General features: G+C 43.2%; 2 protein-coding genes across 2 annotated transcripts in view; one reads left to right on the top strand and one right to left on the bottom strand.

The window, feature by feature from the left end:
* The window catches only part of CDYL2 (chromodomain Y like 2), a 286,970-nt gene that overhangs the window by 39,684 nt on the left and 229,135 nt on the right, over nucleotides 1–18,151 (bottom strand). The window contains exon 8 of the transcript XR_002345297.1: nucleotides 11,999–12,079. The gene's annotated coding sequence lies outside the window, so the exon portion shown is untranslated. The remainder of the gene's footprint in view (nucleotides 1–11,998; nucleotides 12,080–18,151) is intronic.
* On the top strand, nucleotides 6,383–17,319 carry DYNLRB2 (dynein light chain roadblock-type 2). Its single transcript, XM_021097077.1, has 4 exons — nucleotides 6,383–6,519; nucleotides 9,529–9,604; nucleotides 15,720–15,887; nucleotides 17,020–17,319. Exons 1-4 carry the CDS (start codon nucleotides 6,517–6,519, stop codon nucleotides 17,061–17,063), a joined length of 291 nt encoding a protein of 96 aa, XP_020952736.1. The 5' UTR covers nucleotides 6,383–6,516; the 3' UTR covers nucleotides 17,064–17,319.

Raw genomic sequence — 18,151 nt, 5'->3', positions numbered from 1 at the left:
TGTAAATTCGGTTTCTTAAACAGGTACAGGACTGTTCAAATCATCTGCTTCATACTGGGTGCGTTTTTGTGGTGGGTAGTTTTACGGAACTGGTCCATTTCATCTAAGCTGTCAGCTGCATGTATGCAAAGTTAATAGAACTTTTCTATCTCTGCAAAGTATGCGGTGGCGTTCCATGTCTCCTTCTTGATACTGCCTGATACTGTCTCCCATTTTTGTCTTCGTCCATCTTGCTTGTCAATTTTATCGATCTTTTCAAAGAACTCTGATTTTTCTCTATTGTTTTCCTGTTTTAACTTTTACTGATTTCTGCTTTTTATGATTTACACTCTTCTGCTTACTTTGGGTTTATTTTGCTCTTCTTTTTCTAGGTTCTTAATGTGAGAGCTCACATTATTAACAAGCTGCTTTGCCCTTTCTAATGTAATACTTCAGTGCTATAAATCTCCCTCTCATCACTGATTTGTGTCACACAATTCTGATATGTTGTACTTTCATTTTCATTCAGTTCACTGTCCTATTTTTAGTTTCGTTAAGATCTCCTCTGTGACTCACACATTACTTAGAAATGTGTCATGTATTTTCCAAGTGTTTAGAGATTTTACCATTATCTTTCTGTTATTGATTTCTAGCCTGGCACCACTGCCATGGGAGAACATACTGTTTGATTTCACTTCTTTTAAATTTATTGAGGTTTGTCTTATGGCCCAGGATGTGGTCTATGTTGACATACGCTCTGTGGACTCTTGAAAAGAATATGTATTCTGCTGATGGTGGTTAGAGTGTTCTATAAATGTCAACTAGATCCTGTTGGCTGATGGTGTCAAGTTCTTTACCCCCAGTGATTTTTCTGTGATTCTTCTACCAACTGTTGAAAACAGGGTGTTGAAGTCTTCGACTATCCCTGAAGATATGTCTACTGCTCCTTTAAATTATGTCACTTTCGGCTTTACATAGCTTGCAGCTCTGTTGTTTGGTGTATACCTTGACAGATTTGCAATGTGTTCTTCAGGATGGACCATGTTATCATTACATAACATTCCTGTCTGTACCTGGTGGTTTTCTTTGCTCTAAAGTCTACATACCTTCTATTAATACAACCACTCCTGCTTTCTTTGGATTACTGTTTACATGTTATATCTGTTTCCATCTCTTTTTTATATGCCTTTATAAGTACATCTGAAGTTAGTTACATGTAGACAGCATAAAGTTAGGCCATGTTTTTTAAACCATTCTGATGATATCTGCCTTTTATTGGTTAGGCAGTTTATATTTAATGGAATTCTTCACATGCTACCGTGGAGTCCAGGGTCTCCAAGGGGACTTCACTGAAACTGCTCGGGGAGTTCCCATCATGGCTCAGTGGCTGGGGAACCCGACTGGCATCCATGAGGAAGAGGGCTCCATCCCTGGCCTTGCTCAGTGGGGTAAGGATCTGGCATTGCCGTGAGCTGTGGTAGAGGTTGCAGACACAGCTTGGATCCCGTGTTGGTGTGGCTGTGGCTGTGGCTGTGGCCGGAGGCTACAGGTCCAATTGGACCCGTAGCCTGGGAACCTCCATATGCCGTGGGTCTGGCCATTTAAAAAAAAAAAAAAAAAAAAAAAACTGCTGAGGACAACCAGCCCTGTGAAGAGTACCAATTACTTACTCGCCTTCTCTGACAATCCTCTAGTGGTGACTGCGGGGAACTACAGCAAGGCAAGAGTGGACGTCTGCATGCTTCACTTGGCCTTTGCCAGTGCTTGGCTGGAGCAGGAAGGTTATTCTCTAAGAGTTTCTATCTTGTTGGCTGGAATCCTCTGGCTCAGGAGTAGGCTTCTGTTAGGACTTTTTAAAATGTCTTGTGCCTGTCAGCATTCTGGGTTATCAGCTTCTTTAGCTCCTAGTCTAGAGTATATGAGGCAAAAAGGAAATCCAGGTATCTTAAATCATGTCATTCCTTGGGTCCTAAGGTGCCTAGGCAACCTTCCTGATTTACTCCACTGTCAAAGTCTTACGTTTGCATATTTAATTTCCAGGATTTTTAGTTATATCCCATGGAGAGGACTGTGGAAACACACATCTACTCCATCTTTCCAGAAACATAAACTATGGGTCTTTTTTTAAAGAATTCTGACAACCTCTCTTTTAGTTGGTGTGCTTAGATGATATCCATTTAACGTATTCGGTAATATATTGGAATTCAATTCAACAATTATATCATTTAATGGTTGTTCCATTTGTTTTCCATTTCTTTGCTCCTTTCTCTTTTAGATTATGTGAACAATTTTTAGTGTTCCATTTTAATGTATCTGTTACGATGTTTTATTGTATCTGTTTATATACTTTTTTATTGGTTGCTCTAAGAATTATACACCTCACTTTTCACAGTCTATTTAGAAACAGTACTTGAACACTTCAGGTAGAATGTGATGTAAGGTTCTGTCCCTTTAGCCTCCCCCACTTTGTGCTGTGGTTATTTTACATATTACATATACATACTGTGAACAATGTTTTGTTTTCAACCATCCAACATATTTTGAAAACTCAAGAGAGAAAAAGTCTACTACAGAGGTCAGCAAATTTTTCAGTAAAAGTCCAGATAGTAAATATTTTACCCTTTTCAGACCAAAAAAGGCAGGGGTAATGACTGGGAATGGCCATGTGGAAGCTTCTGGAATGCGGACAGTGTTCTATTTCTTGGCCTGGTTGCGTGTCGCACACGAGTTCACTTTGTGGTAACTCAATGACAGTACGTTTTGTTTTATGCACTCGACTTTTGTTAGTAAGTCACCAACTCACTTTTGTTTAGTGCGCCAAACTTTTTTGGTCTTATACCAACCAGTGAAAGTCATTCTGAAACTAAATAGATTAGAGAGACTGAATGAATATGTATCAGCAACCTTGGGACGGAATTACCAAGAAAAAAGAAGGGGTACATAAGTGCATGGAATTCACTGTTCCCTTCAGCCCCTTCTTTCTTGAACAAAATTAACAGTCTGGGAAATATTTACAGTTCTCCCTCGACTTTGAGATACGGAGAATAGCTATTGGATGCAATACACAGAGATGGGAACTGATTCTGGAGCTGGAAGTTTAAAAATGAGAAATGTGAAGAAAGGAGATTACAGGTAGATGAAGTACATTAGAAAAGGGACAAGAGAAGAAAGGGAAAGACGTTCTTTAGTGAGAAAGTCAATAATATGATTTCTGGATTTTTCAATTGAGGACATGAAGGGAAAGGACGTTGAAGAGAGGGGAGAGAAGAGAAACGGGAGGGACGTGAGGAGGAAAAGCCTAGAGAAAGAGAACAATGAAAGGAGAGGGGGGAGAAAAGAAATGGAGGGAAGAAGGAAAGATGCACTAAGGAAAGGAAGTAACACAAGAAAGAAACGTGGTTCAGTGACCCACGGTGGACACCTGATACAAGCCAAGCATTTTACCCACATATCATTTACACCTTGCTGTTCCTATTTTATAAATGGGGAACAGAAGCTCCAAGAACTTATCTTACTCACAGAAACACACCTGGAAACACCAACCCTAGCTGCATGTAACTCCAAATTCTGTGCTCTAGGACATTACTTAATTCCAACAGAGAGGCTAGCTTCATGGGAAGTAAATGTTTATGTGACATTTGAGTCCTGGAAAGAATTACCCTAGAGGGTGCCTCTGTCCTAATCAAAAGTAGAAGACGGTTGATCTTCTGAAACCCTAAATCTCGAATGCCATGGCCCTGGGTCAGCTGTGTGTGATACTCACTGATAACAGGGACATCCCTAATTCTGCCTCAGTATTAGGGACATTTTCAGAGAAGCTAGGGCACACTTTTTTGAGCAAAACCAGTAGAGTACCGGGAGACGTTCTGGTGAAGTTTACAAATAATACTTTATCTTGTGAGAAACTGGGCACAAAATAATGGCTCAGTGTTTAGGGATTTGCCAATTAGCAGGAATGGCAGCGTTAGATAATATATGGGGTAGCAGAGAAAACCCCAGGAGAAAACTCAAGCTGATGAAGTTACCTTGATTTCTTCAGACTAAGCAGAGAGCAGGAACAAATGATCAAAGAGACAGAGAGACCCAGAAGAAAATCATCTCACTTTGACAAAATCATACATGAAGCATAGTAGACCTTATCTTTGCATGTACCACAACCTCGGGGGTCACTTCAGAGTACTTGCCAAAAGCATTCATTAATTCCTTCACTTTAGTTCAAACTTCCGTGGCACTTACTACGGGTCAAAAGAAATGGTGAGGGGACAGATGGGAGAAGAGAAAAGGGGAAAGAGGGACTCCCACGTACTGAGGATGGAGCAGGGACCATGACAGACACCGCCGAGATACTTCATACATACTGCATGGCTCTGGATATTCATTCTTGTTCCAAAACGGCATAAAAACCCAATCAAGCTACCTCCAAGAAATAATTAGAAGTGAAAATCGATAAGGAGAAAATGACTCATATTCTCCGCATTGATTTCCTGTGCGCAGCAAGTCAAACTCGACTGTTGGCTGGAAGTCAGTTTGGCTACTTCTTATTACGTTTTCAGCAGTTGGCTACTCCTGTCAGTGCCTTTCACGCTGGAGCCTCTCTTTGCTCTAATCACAGCTGTCAGCTATTGAATGAGTTTGACACCCTGACTCCAGAAACAAGGGGAGATTCACATCCCACGCATATGCAGCCGGTTCCTTCATTAAAGCTGATGGACATTAGAGATAATATGGTGCCCTGCCACTGATTTCTATAAGCAAAACAAATGGTGGCACAATTAAGTAGGCATCTCCTGGATCAGAAACACCCAGAGAGCCCAAGAATCACACTTGATACAATTCAGCCAGTACTGCTATAAATGCCTATACTTTTATTACTAAAAAGCAGTACAGGCAATCCGTGTAAAGCTAGTCCTACATACACACACACACCAGACTCCTCCCGCACTATCTTGGCTGCCCATTCCAAACCATCTCAGTTGGAATTCCAATGCCGAGTGACAAAGGACCTGAGTTAGCTATCGTGACTTGGTTTTTTTTGAGAAGTCTCGTTTCTTGAAGACAAAAAGGGGGGGAAATGACAGTGACCAGGATCCCTTTCTCTACCAAAGGGGGGGGGGAATTGAAGCAGAACTAGAGCTTCTCAAGAGTGTTTCTGTACATAATGTAAAAATCCTAAACTGACAAGACCAAACTGAAACGGATCATCTAGTCCAAACCCTCCCAGTTCAAAACCATTCCTGGGGAATCCCTGACAAGAACCTATAGAAATTCTAGTTGATGCTCCTACCTATTGCCTGTCTTGTTTGTGGTGAGACAACTTACTGGAAATGGAAGCACAAACCAGATCAGTATTACAGGGATCATTATAGCATGGTCCCTATGAAGATGCATCTGCAACTCACCACTTGTATTTAGTACTCAGTTTAGTAATCAAAGCCCTCTTCAAACCCTAGGACCACATGAAAACACGACACAAAACTTTCCTTCTGTGCCTCACACATAGCTGTGCTCTTCCTCCCAGGCTACAAAGATACACAATGCCCTTCAAACGAGCAGGTGACTTCTGACCATCCCTAACTGCTCTAACTTGTTTCCCCACCAGTTCCTTAAAAACCCAGCGAGCTGCTTTTCTATGGCCCTCGGTAGAACCTCCGACACTAGCATTTACAGTTTTACAGCAACTCAGAAATGTGGGCAAATAATTCTGTAAAAACAAAAATAAAGATCCTAATACACTAAACAAAATTACCAGTATGGAGCAACTCTTCCCACTGAGTGAAGGGCAGCTTGGGGGTGCTAGAAGTACGGAGAATATAAGCCGTAAGATGGCGCTTCACCTACTGCTTTGGGGGTGGGGAGATGTAAATTAATGAAAATACATAAGCTACTACTTTTCGATGCTGCGATATAGTTCTGCTTTAATTAAAAACAACTGTCCTTGGGGGCGGGGAACAAACCTATCAGCGCCGCACGAGGCAGCGCGACAGTTCTCCGAGTGTCACAGGCATCGGAGTCTAGTACCAAATGTCACCTCGGAGTCAGACGGACCCACCCCGGCTTATTTGGTCCAGAGCACGTATCACACTTAGACGGTATTGCTTCGTTTTGTCGCATTCGGCTGTCTCCCGCGCTAGAATGGACCCCAGACCCAGAGGAGAGCCCGGGACGTGGTAGGTGGTCAATAAATCGTTCTTGGATGAAGAAGTGCCTGTTACACGAATGCGTACCTCAAGGAATGAATGAATGAGAGGACGAACGAATGACCCGGAGCCCGGCCTAAGCCCCTCGGTACTCCTCGACCCCAGGTGAGCACTCGGGGCCACGCTCCCCAGCCTCCGCTTATGGCGGCCGGGAGGCGCCAGGCCAGCTCGGGGCGGAAGAACCTGCCTGGCGGCTGCCCGACCCGCAAACACGCAGGCGCGGCACCAACACTTCCGGAAGGTCACTTCCTCCCCGGTCTCCTAGCAACGACTTGGAAGCGTTGTTGACATCCTCGCTGCCGTAGCGCTAGATTGAGCCCAGAGTTTCGCCGCCCGAGCGATGGTAAATCCGGGGTCTCCGTCCCCGACCCGCCGCTCTAAGGGCGAGGGGTTTCGCTGCCCGGCTCCCGGGACCGATCCCGGCCCGGCGGGTCCCGGGGCCCGGCGGGTCCCGGCACAGCGGTGGGCTGGGTGTTCCGCAAGCTTCTTGGAGGGGCGACGCGGAGACCCTGGAGGGACTAAAAGCTACCATGGAAGAGGGGGAAGAATATATCTAGATGGGAAAGCTGTCTTGGGGCATATATATCTAAGGTGGGGGGGTGGTTCTTGCGGTAGTAATTGGGGAGGGAGAATATCGTAAAGAGGAAGAGAGATACGGAGGGGATGAAAGATCCTGAGGGGGATGGGAAATCTCGTTAAGAGCGAGGAAATTTCGAAAAGGGGAGGGGCGCCAAAGAGAGGAGAAAAATCTCCCTGAGAGGAAAGAAAGAGATGGGACTGGGAACGCAAGGGAATGGAGAGAAGGGAGAAGGAGGAAACATTGAGGGGGGGGGGGGGGGGGGAAAGGAGGAGTTCCCTTTGTGGCTCACTGGTTAACAAACCCGACTAGAATCCATGAGAACGCAGGTTCCATCCCTGGCCTCGCTCAGTGGATTACGGATCCGGCATTGCAGTGAGCTGCGGTGTAGGTCGCAGACGCCGCTCGGATCTAGCGTTGCTGTGGCTGTGGTGCAGACCAGCAGCTGTAGCTCTGATTCGAACCACCATATGTCACGGATGGCGCCCTAAAAAGCAAAAAAAAAAAAAAAAAAAAAAAAAAGAAAGGGGAGGAGGATAAGAAAAGGATAGTGGCGACTGAGGAAAGTTTGAAAAAGAGCAAAGTGAAAGCAAAAAGTTGTTGGTTTTTTAAGAAAGGAATGAAAAGAAGATTGGCCATGGGGATTAGGCGATTGTATTAAGAGGTCTCAGAAATCACGAAAGAAGAAAACACATGGGAAAAGAGTGAAATGCCAGGAAGAGCAGAGAAAATTGTTCGGTTAGAAGTGAAACAGAAAAAGAAAAACGAGGGCTGTGGCTGAAAGGATCTGTGGCGTTGTCTTATAGACAAAATGGCAAAAATGTACTGTTAGTGCTCTCCTGTACCGCTATTATGCTTTAGTGCAATGCTTTCCAACGTGAGATACAAACATTAGCTGCAAATACCAAAAAAACAGAGTGAATCATATCAGAGAAAGCCATTCCTCTTTCCTTTTTTCTTTTTTTTCAGCCTTTAGACTATAACCAGGAAGTTTCTGACACTGTTATTTCGTTAATAGCACTGTCATTTCATAGTTTCGATTTTTCACCTGACGAGCAGACCTCAGGCTCAGAACTTTCATTGGTGTAGAATTTAATAATATGCTCTTTCTTTGCTTTGTTTTTATGGTTATTTCTGCCTATGACAAATGATACCAGATTTGCATTTGTGGTAGTGATGTATAGCTTCCTTTTAAAATGCATTTATTTAAGATTTTAGCAGTGAGGTAATTTAAAGAACCTGCTGGGTAAATAATATAGATGTTATACATAATGGCAAAAATTGTAAGTCTAATACATGAATGCCTGAAATTCAGAAAACACCTGCTATAGTGGTCGAAAGAGGAAATCAGTGCTCCCACCCACATTAGGGGCAAAAGAAAACTGTCTTTTGACTAAATGTAAGGTATATCTGTACAATGTTAGAAAGAAAAATACATCATAAATCTTCATCACAAGACTGCAGAATACTGTTTGAATTCATAAAATCCAGTGATCAATCAATTAGAAAAATATGCAGGCTTGAAAAATTATGCTTGATTTTAGCATTTGTAGAAGGAAAGAAACTATGCATAAGGTACATAAAGTTGAGTTTAAAACCCAATGGTGGAATTCCAAAATAATCATTCACGGTTGAACATTTATCTTGCAGAGACCCAGGTTGTAGTTATCAGAGAATCCTGGAATTTTAGAATGTATTGTTTTTACAGAACATCTTGAATTTAACCATCTGAACTCCCAATTAGGTGACCTTTAGGACCAAGGATGTGATTTCTCATTAAGTGATGCCTTTTTTAAAATGATTTTTATTTTTTCTGTTATAGTTGGTTTACAATGTTCTGTCAATTTTCTACTACACAGCAATGTGACCCAGTCACACACACACACATATACCTTCCTGTTCTCTCATTATCACAAGTGCCTAGATAGAGTTCCCAGTGCTCTACAGCAGGATCTCATTGCTTGTCCACTCCAAATGCAATAGTTTGCATCTACTAACCCCAGATTCCCAGTCCACCCCACTCCCTCCCCCGCGTGACAGTCAACCACGAGTCTGTTCTTCAAGTCCATGAGTTTCTTTTCTGTGGAAAGTTGCATTTGTGCCGTAGATTAGATTCCAGATGTAAGTGATAGCATATGGTATTTGTCTTCCCCTTTCTGACGTGCTTCACTTAATATGATCATCCACATTGCTTCAAATGGCATTATTTCATTCATTTTATGGCCGAGTCATAGTCCACTGAACCAGTTTCTTTATCCATTCATCTGTCGATGGACATTTAGGTTGTTTCCATGTCTTGGCTGTTGTGAATTGTGCTGCAATGAACTAAGTGATGCTTTTAGACAGAGGGAGGCAGGGGTATAGCTCTAAACATTTTTTTTTCAACCTGGAGTATAGAAAAGGAGTTTTTCGCAGGAACACAGATAGGCCAGTGAATGAGAGATGACCAGCAGCAGATTTCTACCCAGTGTGGAGGATGTTCTTCCAGGACGCAGAGACAGATAAAAATGGAGTGAGGTCTGTGAGGCAGTAAGTTTTCTGTCTCAGCAAGCTTCAGGCCAAGATATTTGTCAGGGTTGTACATAGGAGGTCTTATAAAGGCTTGTCTATGGGACTTGACAGTTTCAAAGCTCTCTTCCCCAAATCTGAGATGATATCATCCATTACCTTAGTTTAAGGAGACTGAGGGATAGGGCTCTTTCTAAACAGTGATCTCTTTAGACTGGGGTCACCACAAAGACTCTTCTGGTTAATTGCCTTCCTGATCTCTTCCAGGCAGAGGTGGAGGAAACCCTAAAGAGGATCCAGAGCCATAAAGGGGTGATAGGAACGATGGTTGTAAATGCAGAAGGTAAATACTTCTCAAGTTGCCTTCTTGACACGCAGAACCCAGCCAAGAACCTGTTTGTTGTGCAAGCCTTACAACAGATGTCTTAGAATTTTAAACCAAAATTATTCCTTTGGGGTTCCCACTATGGCACAGTGGGGTCGGCAGTGTCTCTGCGGTACCAGGATGCAGGACTGATCCCCAGCCTGGTACCGTGGGTTAAAGGATCCGGCATTGCTCCCGCTTTGGCATCGATGGCAACTGCAGCTTGGGTCTGATTCCTGGCCCAGGAACTTACACATGCCACAGGTGCAGCCAAAAAGAAAAAAGCATTTACTTATCAAACATCTACTGAATATCTATTATGTGCCAAGACTCTGCTAAGAGATAGGGAAGTCAATATTCATAAGATATGTACACAGATACCTATATATTCCTAAGAAATTATCCATATTGTCTAATTTTTAAAGCTTTAGTAACTCTTCTAACATGTCAGGAGTACCAGCAGTAAAACTGTTATATTGAAGATGGGAGCAGTACCGTTGTCGGCAGCTTCCTTGCGTTTCAACATTGTGAAAAGCCTAGAGTTACCATCGTCATTTTCAAGGCAATGATTCCTTTACCGTAGTTAATATAATCTTTGAGAATTAATTGTAATGCAATGTATAGTGTAGCCTTTGTGGTTACAGTCTAAGAAGGGCCAGTGTCTGTCAACCTATGAAATCTGTCAACTTACACCAGAAACTTGCTTTCAATCCACAAACCGTTCTCACAGTCCACAGAGCCTTGTCTCTGGCACATTGCTCCACGCTCAGCAATGGTGGCAACTTCTTAAAGGCTCGTTTCGTTGCATGTGTAAGGGCAAGAGGTGCCACAGATCCCAGAGTATTAGCTGAAAGAGAGTAGATGCTTCACACAATTCATGGCATAACCACGGAACTGATCCATTGCCAATTCACTGCTTGGCAACAGACTCACAGCCAATCCTTATTATGGAGCAGCTCCATCAGTAAATATCTATTGAACCACTACCCACTGAAAGTCTGCTTAAACTCTGAACTTCCATCCCTTATCATTAAAAAAGGAAAATAAGCTACTTTACTGATGATTAAAGGAAATAATAATTGTCAAGTGCCTGGTGCAATACCCAGCACTTAACAGAAGTGTAATTAAATCGTTCTGAGAATGTGGGAATTTTTAATTTATTTGTACAGATAAGACATTTGATGTGTTTTACAAAATAATAAAATAAATTTAAAATAACTCATTGTCAAAGGAATATAATAAATTCCCCCAGCTTGAGTGATCAGGAGGGAGAGGATTTAACATCAGCCTACAGGTAAATCAAGAGCTATGCCTCGGATATCCAGAAAGCAGCCCAGCCTGAGAGGGTGGTTCTGGCTGAATTGGTTTTACTCCCAGGCATTTGCATAAACTCTGCCACACCCCCTCAGATGGGCTATTTGCATCAGTTCACAGAGGTGCTGTGTTCCTTTCCTCTGGCTGCCTTAACAAAGCACCACACTACCCGTGGCTTAAAAAGATTAGACACTTAGGAGTTCCCTGGTGGCCTGGAGGATAAGGACACGGACGACATCAATCAACGTCGGTACTTCTCAGGTTACTACTGCGGCTCAGATTCAATCCTTGGCCCAGGAACTTCTGCCTGTTGCTGGCACAACCAAAAAAATAAAACATAAGAAAACTGTAAAAAAGATTAGACCTTTATTCCCTCTCGGTGCTGGAAGGCTGGATGTTGTTACTGGCAGCAGGTCCAGGCTCTCGTCAGAGGCTGCATAGGAGGGTCCTCCCTTGCTCCTCTCCCAGTTTCTGGTGATTCCCAGCAATCCTCGCACGGGCTTGTGGACAATTCACTCCAAGCTCTGCTTCCATCGTCGTGTAGTGTCCTCCCCTCTGTGCTCTGTTTTCTAATCTTGTAAGACTCCGTCATTGGACTAGGGCCCACACCAATCCATATGATGTCATTTTAACTCATTTCACCTTCAAAAACCCTGTTTCCAGATAAGGGTCTTTCCTCACATTCTGAGGTTTAAGTCGAGCTTAAATTTTGGAGGAATCACGGTTCACCTGACCCCAGGCGCGTTCACCTGTGACAGCCGGTACCCATGTATCGAGTGTGTTACTTTGACAGACTTAAAGGACATGATCCTGGCAAGATGCATGAAATGTCTAAAAAATAACCATGCGTCTTGATCTGTAATTCCACTCCTAGGAGTTCGAGGAGTGATGAAATAAAGATTTAGGTGCAAAGGATATCACTGAGGCATCATATATAATAGCAATAAATAGACAAGTCAATCTGTCCCATTTTTAACTTAACTGCATAATATCCATTTGAGGAACCATTACTCTATTTAAAATGTTGACGAATATTTAGAATCATGGGACACTACTCACCAATATTATATGAAAAATAGCAGGAAACGATGTAGTGGCCAGCGTTTTCTAATCCCAAGTACAGCCAGGCAGACATAAACACTTAAACATGGAAGAAAAGGCAAGGATATGTTATGGCGTTTCTCTCTGAGTAGTAGAATTAAAAATGACTTTTGTTTTATTTTCCTGACGTTCCTCAATTAACACTTATCTCATCCAAAGGCCACAAAACATTATTTTTAATATCCATTAACTTCTAATTAACCTCTACCAGGATGAGGCTGTGCTAGGACTCAGGGCACTTTTCTGAAAGCCAAATTAACCTTTTTTCCCAAAAATATAAATGAGGGGCTTGTTTTTATGGTCAGATTATTAACAACCAGAGCATATGACAAGGATATTCATTAATAGCCTATAGTTTAAGTTGTGTGATCAGAATGAAATGAGATGCTCCATTTCAGCAGCCTACTCAATTTGAGATGAAAGTGCCATTTATTAGAGGGCGGCTTTGCAGCTCTCAGAAGTCCCATGATGTTTAACACTGAAAACATCTAACTAAGCTGGTGTTTATGTGTTCTTGTTCTCAACCAGTGGTTTTCGTCTACTAATTCTAGGCAGTTATTATTGAAACCTAGACTTCCTAGTCATGGCTGAAAAATGGACTTACCTGTTTCGCCCAGTGCTGAGTGGTACAGGTTTTTGTTAGTATATTCTTTGTCAACATTGGTTTCCCAATAATAAAACCGTTCACTGTTTACAATGATGCAGCCGTGATCACTGACTTACATATGGGTGACTGTGTATATCTGTTTCCCAGAAAGCCCTATCTGGCATACATTCTTGAGTATATAAGCCTGATTTCTGTAAGCTCTTAATTTTAAATATTCTTGACATTTCTAACAATCCATCATTTGAAGTTCATTAGATTTTTCAGCCATCCGGCCAATTCCTTTTATTTTTTTGAATGTAATCTATCAATCAAAGTACAAATGTACAGTTCGAGAATACCGGCTTACTGGCATGGTAGTCATTCATATTTTAAAGTGGTGCCATAAATTCCAGGATAGCAAATTCATACTCTTTGTCCTTTTAGGAATTTATCCTGCACATACATACAAAGGTGAAATGGCATCCACACAGACGTATTCTGCGGCCTTGTTTATAAAAGTCAAAGACTGGGAACAGCCCAGATGTCTGTGGGAAGATACGTTAGTTACAGGCATTACAAAGCATCCCTTCAGCCAGCAGTCACGTTACGCAGTCGTTAACATCAATGGCCTAGCTTTATGCGGACTGAATGGACCAACTGCCCCAGTGTATTAAATTTCTTAAATTAAGGTACAGAGCAGAGAAAGTTACAGTTGAAGAAGACAAACACAAACATATTTGAATAGACATAGACTATCTTTGAAAAGACACAAAGGGAACTGGGAGCAGGGGTTACCTCTCAGAAGGGGAAGTAGGGAAATGTGATACCACGTGCTAAATTACTTCCTAATAAACTGTTTTAATTACAGCACATGGTACCAAGCAAGAACTCCATAAATATTTGTTGATTGATTTTTTTTTTCCAAGGGTCTACAGTGGATATAAAAAACTCAGGTGTGTACTTATTATTCAGAAAGGCTGGCTTCTTTTATTTATTAACTTGGATCATGAATAGACTAGCTAAGTAGGCCTGAGCATCTGATTCATAATCTTGTCATCTCCATTTTAAATAATTTATCCTGGTTGTATTTCTTTTTTGACTCTGAGCAACACAGACTTTATAGGTAAGTCACTATTCGGGATGCAGAATAAAACTGTTCATTACTCTTAAAAGCACTCTTAAAGGGTTGAGTGTTTACTACACTTCCGTTTCCTGTTGGTTAAAGACACATGCCCTGTGATGGTTCACCAGGTGTGAAAGAAAGAACTGACTTCTGGAGCATAAGTGACCAGTAAACTATAATACAAACTTCGCAAGTTAGATATATCCCACCTTACGTCCTGAATAGGTTTTGCTATACGTATGGTCCTCATCTTGCTTTGCAAGACCTATCCTGGAGACCATGGTTTTCTTAAAAAGCGCTGAAAAGCAATGGGGTCCTACTGTACAGCACAGGAAACGGTGCCCAGTCTCTTGGGGTAGACCTTGACGGAAGATGGTATGAGGAAAAGAATGGATATATCTGTATGATTAGGTCACTGTGCTGTACAGCAGACATTGACACAACGCTGTAAATCAACTATACTCTAATTAAAAAAAAAAAAAAAAACTAGCAGTTTTCGTTGTGGCTCAGCAGCTTATGAACTCAACTAGGATCCATGAGGATGTGGGTTCGATATCCGGCCTCGCTCAGTGGGTTAAGGATCCAGCGTCGCCGTGAGCTGTGGCAGCTCAGGTCCCACACTGCTGTGGCTGTGCTGCAGGCTGGCAGCTACAGCTCTGGTTTGACCCCTAGCCTGGGAACTTCCATATGATGTGCATGCGGCCCTAAAAAGCAAAAAGAAAACAAAAGAAAGAAAAGAAATGGGTCTACTTCAAAGTTGGAGTCGAGGCTTTTAAAGAGTTTCATGAAAATGGGTAGAATCCCAAGTTAAAAGTGTTCATCTTGTTTGCCATTCTCTGGAGCTCGATTCTCCGTGGGAAAACCCGAGAGAGCCACGCTAGGCTTTCCAGTGGATGGGCTTTAATTCGGGAACCTGAGGAACTGGACAGGGATCCCACATTCACCTTCATGTGTCCCCCTAAACTAAAGGCGCATTTGCCAATCAAATCCCTGGAATTCCCTGGCTTATCTGGTGGTTCTCAAAATAACCCAAAGGCCGGCTCCGATTAGATCCAATGTAAGTAAAATACCTAGCCCAGCACCTGTTCCATAATAAGCACTGAGTGACTTGAATGGAACGGCTAGGTCTGAACTGACTTGGATTATACTTGCATATTCTTCTGGCTAGATTCTTCCAGTTCAATTAATAGATGCTGCTTTAAACTCATATAATCAAACAATAGAGCCCACAAGTAGCCACATTTAACCATGCTTGAACCTAGAATGAGTGCCCTGCAAAAGCATACTGTCTTGGTTGCTCTATTTTCTAAGATGAAAATTAAGATTTGCGCAATACAGTATGAGGATGTGACAAAGAAGTTTTGAAAATCCCTTTTGATGGACCCTCTAGCATGTGCGGCGACACAGCTGCCTGTGTCTGGCCCTCAGGGAGACACCAGCACCATGTCATAGACCAAGCATCTCAAAGGCGACTGGCCACAGACGGGAGGCTTGGGGGATGCACTTCTGACATGTGTCACCTTAGAAACCACCAACAACTTCCAAAAGGCTTGTGGACCAAAATGCTCACTGCACTGTTAGCTACAAAAACAAAAACACACTCCCTAACAATCCAACAGGGCCTTGGTGATATTATGGTATGCCCATAAAACAGTGACGTGCACAGCCCCTGAAAATAACGTTGGTGGCACTGTCAACAAGGAGAACACGTATGCTCTCGTTTACACCAAGAAAACACAAAGCAAGGGTCAAATTTGTCATTACAGTTTGATCCGATGACATTTTTAGATCCATGTAGAGACCAAAAGGTTGCAAGAAAAAAAGTAAAACCTGTTACCAGTGAGGATTATGAGGCAGCACGTTTTCTTCCTCTTTCAACTATCAGTATTTTCCAGTGTTTCTACGCCCTACGTGTTCCGTTCATAATCAGAGAACAATTTTTTTTAACCCCAACCGGAATCTCCTGCCAGGCATTCCCATCCGAACGACCCTGGACAACTCGACCACGGTTCAGTATGCAGGTCTTCTTCACCAGCTGACCGTGAAAGCCAAGGGCACAGTCCGAGACATCGACCCTCAGAACGACCTAACTTTCCTTAGGATCAGATCCAAGAAACATGAAATCATGGTAGCTCCAGGTAACCCGGCCGTTCCAATGCATGGTTAAAGCATCTGTCTGCCTTACTGGCGAAAAGCTTGGACTCAGAGGATGGGGAGGGAGGGTTTTAACTTGCACGATGACCCGTGATGTTCTTTAGTCTTACAATGAAGCTGTGTGACTGAACATTCCAACCTAAAAGTTTTGTGAAATGCATCAAGAAGTTGAATTTTGCCCACTTGCCTTTGGTGTGAGTAATCAAAAAATGGAGGCGGTGCGGGTCTCCTGTGATGTGAACTTAGCACACAGACACTCCGAGAGTGGGAGAACCATCTCCAGTCTGGGGGGGCGGGGGGGGGGAGGCAGAGGGCAGATCAAAGGTCTCTAAGGTCTTGGGAGTTCCCACTGTGGCTCAGAAGGTTACAAACCCATCTAGTGTCCATGAGGACATGGGTTCAATCCCTGGCCTTGCTTAGTGGGTTAAGGATCCGGCATTGCCGTGAGCTGTGGTGTAGGTGGCAGAGTCGGCCCGGATCCCACGTTGCTGTGGCCGTGGTGTAGGCCGGCAGCTACAGTTCCAATTTGACTCCAAGCCTGGGAACTTCCATAGGCCACACATGCAGCCCTAAAAAGCAGGAACATTTTTTTTTAAAAAAATCTGTAGGGTCTTAAGCCTCGACTGTGGGCACATTCACCAGGCCTCCCAAAGACCTGAGCCACAGAAATACTTCCTTCCTTGAAGGAGGTACATTCACAGTGTTAGCGGAGATCAGTATAAAACACGACTCCTGATCCCTCAAGCTGGTCTGGAACAAACCTCTCTATAGCACATCTGTAAAATCAGAGCTATCCAGTAAATAAAGCTGCTCCGACACCTAGGTTCTCACCCACGCCCCACATCAGAATCACCTGGAGAGCTTTTTATAAAGATAAAAGTACTGATACCTAGGCCTCCCCCTTAGACCAATGAAGGCCGAATGTCTAGGACTGGGCCCCAGTTGATGGCATTTCTTGAAAGCTCCAGAGCTGATTCAGATGTGCAGCCAGGCTGGGAAACCTGGTCTCCATAAGCATCCAAGTAGGGTTTTGAAGAGAAAAGGAGATGAGCCCAAGTATTCGTTTATTACCTTTGATTCTTAAGGTGGCTTAATTTTGCCCCTCTCTCTCCACAGATAAGGAGTACCTCCTGATTGTCATTCAGAATCCATGTGAATAGGCCTGCCATGGCCAGGCCAGGCCTGTCCTGTGATGCCAGGCTGGAGACACTGCACTCCTGAATGACCACGAAGAGTGTATTGCAATCTAAATGCTCTTGTGGCTGTTCCTTTCTAGTTTCACATTTAAACTCTTCTACATGTCTCATTTAGACCCTTTTGAATGTACTGTAAATTTGTGATTTAGCTATGCAATAAATTCTGGTATGTATGTCCCTTTTTTAATGCACAAAAATGAAGGATTCCAGTGAGAAGACAGCCTTGCTTGAGACTGTTGTTTAGTCTACAAGTAACTGCTACAGAAGCGTAATTTTGTCCATTGAACAAACATGCCAAGGAGACTCCGTGGAGCAGTGGGGTCTGTGGGGGAGGCAGGACTTCCCGACCTTCACGGAGGGTTAAGTGCTTTCCCGGCTCCAACAAGGGAGGCAAGAAGCTGGGAGCATGGTTCTCGGCTGGATCGACTCTGCCCCCTGCAAAACCCCTCAGGCTTGTCCTGCCATCACACCAGCCCGAGGGGACCCCTGGGAGCGGGTCTTGAGCAAGGATGCACAGGACAGGATGAAGGCTGCCTGGATAACTCCAGGGCAGCGTGGGAGAGGGGGAGAGTTATTTTTACTAGATATTTCCAACATTCGGAAAAGGATGAAAATGAGAGAACAAGTAGAATCGATTTCTAAGACCCATAGAGAATAGATGTTAATATTTTGTCGTATTTGCTTATATCTCCTTTTAACTGAGGATGTTATTTTGAGATAACTGAGGATTCACGTGACATTGTAAGAGATTCCATAGATCCTGCGTACCCTCCACCTAGGGTTTCCCCCAGGGCAGCATTTTTCAAAACTACAATACACAGAGTCCCCTGGTCACCTAGGGGTTAAGGATCTGGCATTGCGGTGGCTGGGGTCACAGCTATGGTGCAAGTTTGATCCCTGGCCTGGGAGCTTCACATGCTGCAGGTGTGACCAAAAACCACCACCACCACAAAAACCAAAAATTACCGTACAGCATCACTACCAGGAGATAGACACTGACTCGCCTTGATACAGAGCATCTCCGTCACCAGCAAGAGTTCCTCCTGGTGTCC

Source organism: Sus scrofa, chromosome 6 (genome assembly GCF_000003025.6).
Source record: "Sus scrofa isolate TJ Tabasco breed Duroc chromosome 6, Sscrofa11.1, whole genome shotgun sequence".
In the NCBI taxonomy this organism is placed as follows: domain Eukaryota; kingdom Metazoa; phylum Chordata; class Mammalia; order Artiodactyla; family Suidae; genus Sus; species Sus scrofa.
The sequence above is the reverse complement of the archived record's forward strand: the minus strand, read 5'-3'. Positions and strand labels throughout refer to the sequence as shown.